Below are 2,011 nucleotides of genomic sequence, written 5' to 3' on the forward strand. Positions count from 1 at the left end.
CCCACCTACCTGATACACAAATCCCTCCACAGCTCCCACTTACCTTTCTGACCTAATAGAAGAGAACCCCCCTAGCCGCTCTCTTCGCTCCTCCTAGATTGTAAGCTCTTCTGGTCAGGGTCCTCTCCTCCTCCTGTGTCACTGTCTGTATCTGTCATTTGCAACTCCTATTTAATGTACAGCGCTGTGTAATATGTTGGTGCTATAAAAATCCTGTCTAATAATAATAAAATAATAATGAACTGTTAGCACCTGGAGAAAACTCCAGCTGATGTATTTCCTTGGCTCCTTTCCATCGCCTCAGCTCTTTGACCGCCATTCTTTCACAGATAGAATCTCTATGTGCCGGACTTCCTCCATCTCTTATTTTACTTTCTTTCTTTTTTCTATTTTGCCTCTTCCTTACATTTCTCCATGTTTCTCTAAATATACAAAAAGGTGTAGTGGCCGATGTTTGCATAGACGAGAGACTTTATTATCCTTCTGCTGCAAACGGTTATGACGAAGTGATTTCTACATTTATTGTTATCATTATCTTGTTTGTATTTTATGTTCTAGATGTCTTTCCTGTATGCTTACTTGGTTGCTGAATATTTAATAATGAATTAAAAAATAATAATAATAATAATAATAAATTGTTAGCTGCAATGAATACCTCAAGAGCCTGTTAAAGGAGTGAGGCATCCTATGCATTAGGAAAGGAAAGTTTGAAGCCCCAGGATTTCATACTAAACAAGTCTGCTGAACTGACAGCTTTTCACCGGCCCCAATTTTCCACACAGATGACAGATATTATCCTAAAATATTTGGAGTTTTTATTTCTGACATAAAACAATGACATAACATACTATGCAGATAGAAGACTCCCAGGCTCTGTGCGTCTGTGGCGGAGACGTGAAGCATCAGATTATACCCCGTGGGCAGTTTCTCGGGTCCTTGGATCCTGAGGACCATCTTGGACATGTCCAGGAGATCTGTGAACACAGAGAGGTCAGAATTCCTTCATGGATACATGGAAAACAGGAAGAACTGATCCACCAATTACCTGTCTTGGAGAGCACGATATTATCATCTCCGTCCAACTGTCGGGAGAATAAGCTGTCCTTGTCGCAATTCACCAGCAGAATGGCTCCCTGACCATTGGGGCCCCACGTCCACGAGGCCTAAGCAATGACCAAAGAAGTCCAAAGCATAATATCTGGATACATAAGAGGGTAACACCACACATGATGGGTCTGATATATTAAAGCTTTCCAAGCTTTACTATATCAGATTAATGGGTGATCCAACAAACCTGGAATGGATCTGGTCCAGGATTGAATACATTTGGTAAACAAACAGCACATGACTTTTAAGAAATCCATTCCAGGTTTGCTGGATCACCCAGCTTTACTGATGAAAGGATCCATGTATCTGCGTAATTTACATTTTATACCCGTTATTTATAAAACTTCATTCTATCCCCGGAGATGCCACCGATTGATGGTGATAAGAATAGTCTGTTGTGAGGGTGCCACCAAACACAATGGGGAATGGTCTGTGGGTAATAGAATATGTAAAAAGATAACCCTACATAGGAAGATTTCTATGAATAGACATAAAACATATCAATACCACAAATCACCAAAAGGCTGGAATCAGACATTTCATTATGAAATTAGAAAGACACTAAAAGTACAGAATATGATGATCTAAAAACAATTACTGGGTACCCGGTCACATCCTGAATATCTCCAGGAATAAGAATATCTTATGTATGGCAGTGCAATCACTATAGCTTTAAATAAAGAGGACCTGTCACAGCACAATCACCAATTTACCTTATGTGGATTATTCTTCTCTACATCTCCATCTCGGTCAGCATCAACATCCAATGACACTCCTGATAGACAAAAACAGCACAGGACACGAAAATGTCAGAACAGAGACAAAAAATAATTGGGGGGAATTCTATCATCTCATCCATACCCAGATATTCTGCCCATAGTCACGTATAGACCTCTAAAAAAGA

The 2,011-nt window shown here is 39.8% G+C and overlaps 1 protein-coding gene across 1 annotated transcript in view; it reads right to left on the reverse strand.

The window, feature by feature from the left end:
* PADI2 (peptidyl arginine deiminase 2) overlaps positions 1 to 2,011 on the reverse strand; it is a 21,778-nt gene that overhangs the window by 11,752 nt on the left and 8,015 nt on the right. The window contains exons 4-6 of the mRNA XM_072427130.1: positions 1,821 to 1,882; positions 1,046 to 1,163; positions 849 to 974 (exon numbers count right to left, since the gene is read on the reverse strand). Of these exons, the coding sequence (XP_072283231.1) occupies positions 849 to 974; positions 1,046 to 1,163; positions 1,821 to 1,882 (306 nt within the window). The remainder of the gene's footprint in view (positions 1 to 848; positions 975 to 1,045; positions 1,164 to 1,820; positions 1,883 to 2,011) is intronic.

Source organism: Pyxicephalus adspersus, chromosome 11 (genome assembly GCF_032062135.1).
Source record: "Pyxicephalus adspersus chromosome 11, UCB_Pads_2.0, whole genome shotgun sequence".
Taxonomy (NCBI): domain Eukaryota; kingdom Metazoa; phylum Chordata; class Amphibia; order Anura; family Pyxicephalidae; genus Pyxicephalus; species Pyxicephalus adspersus.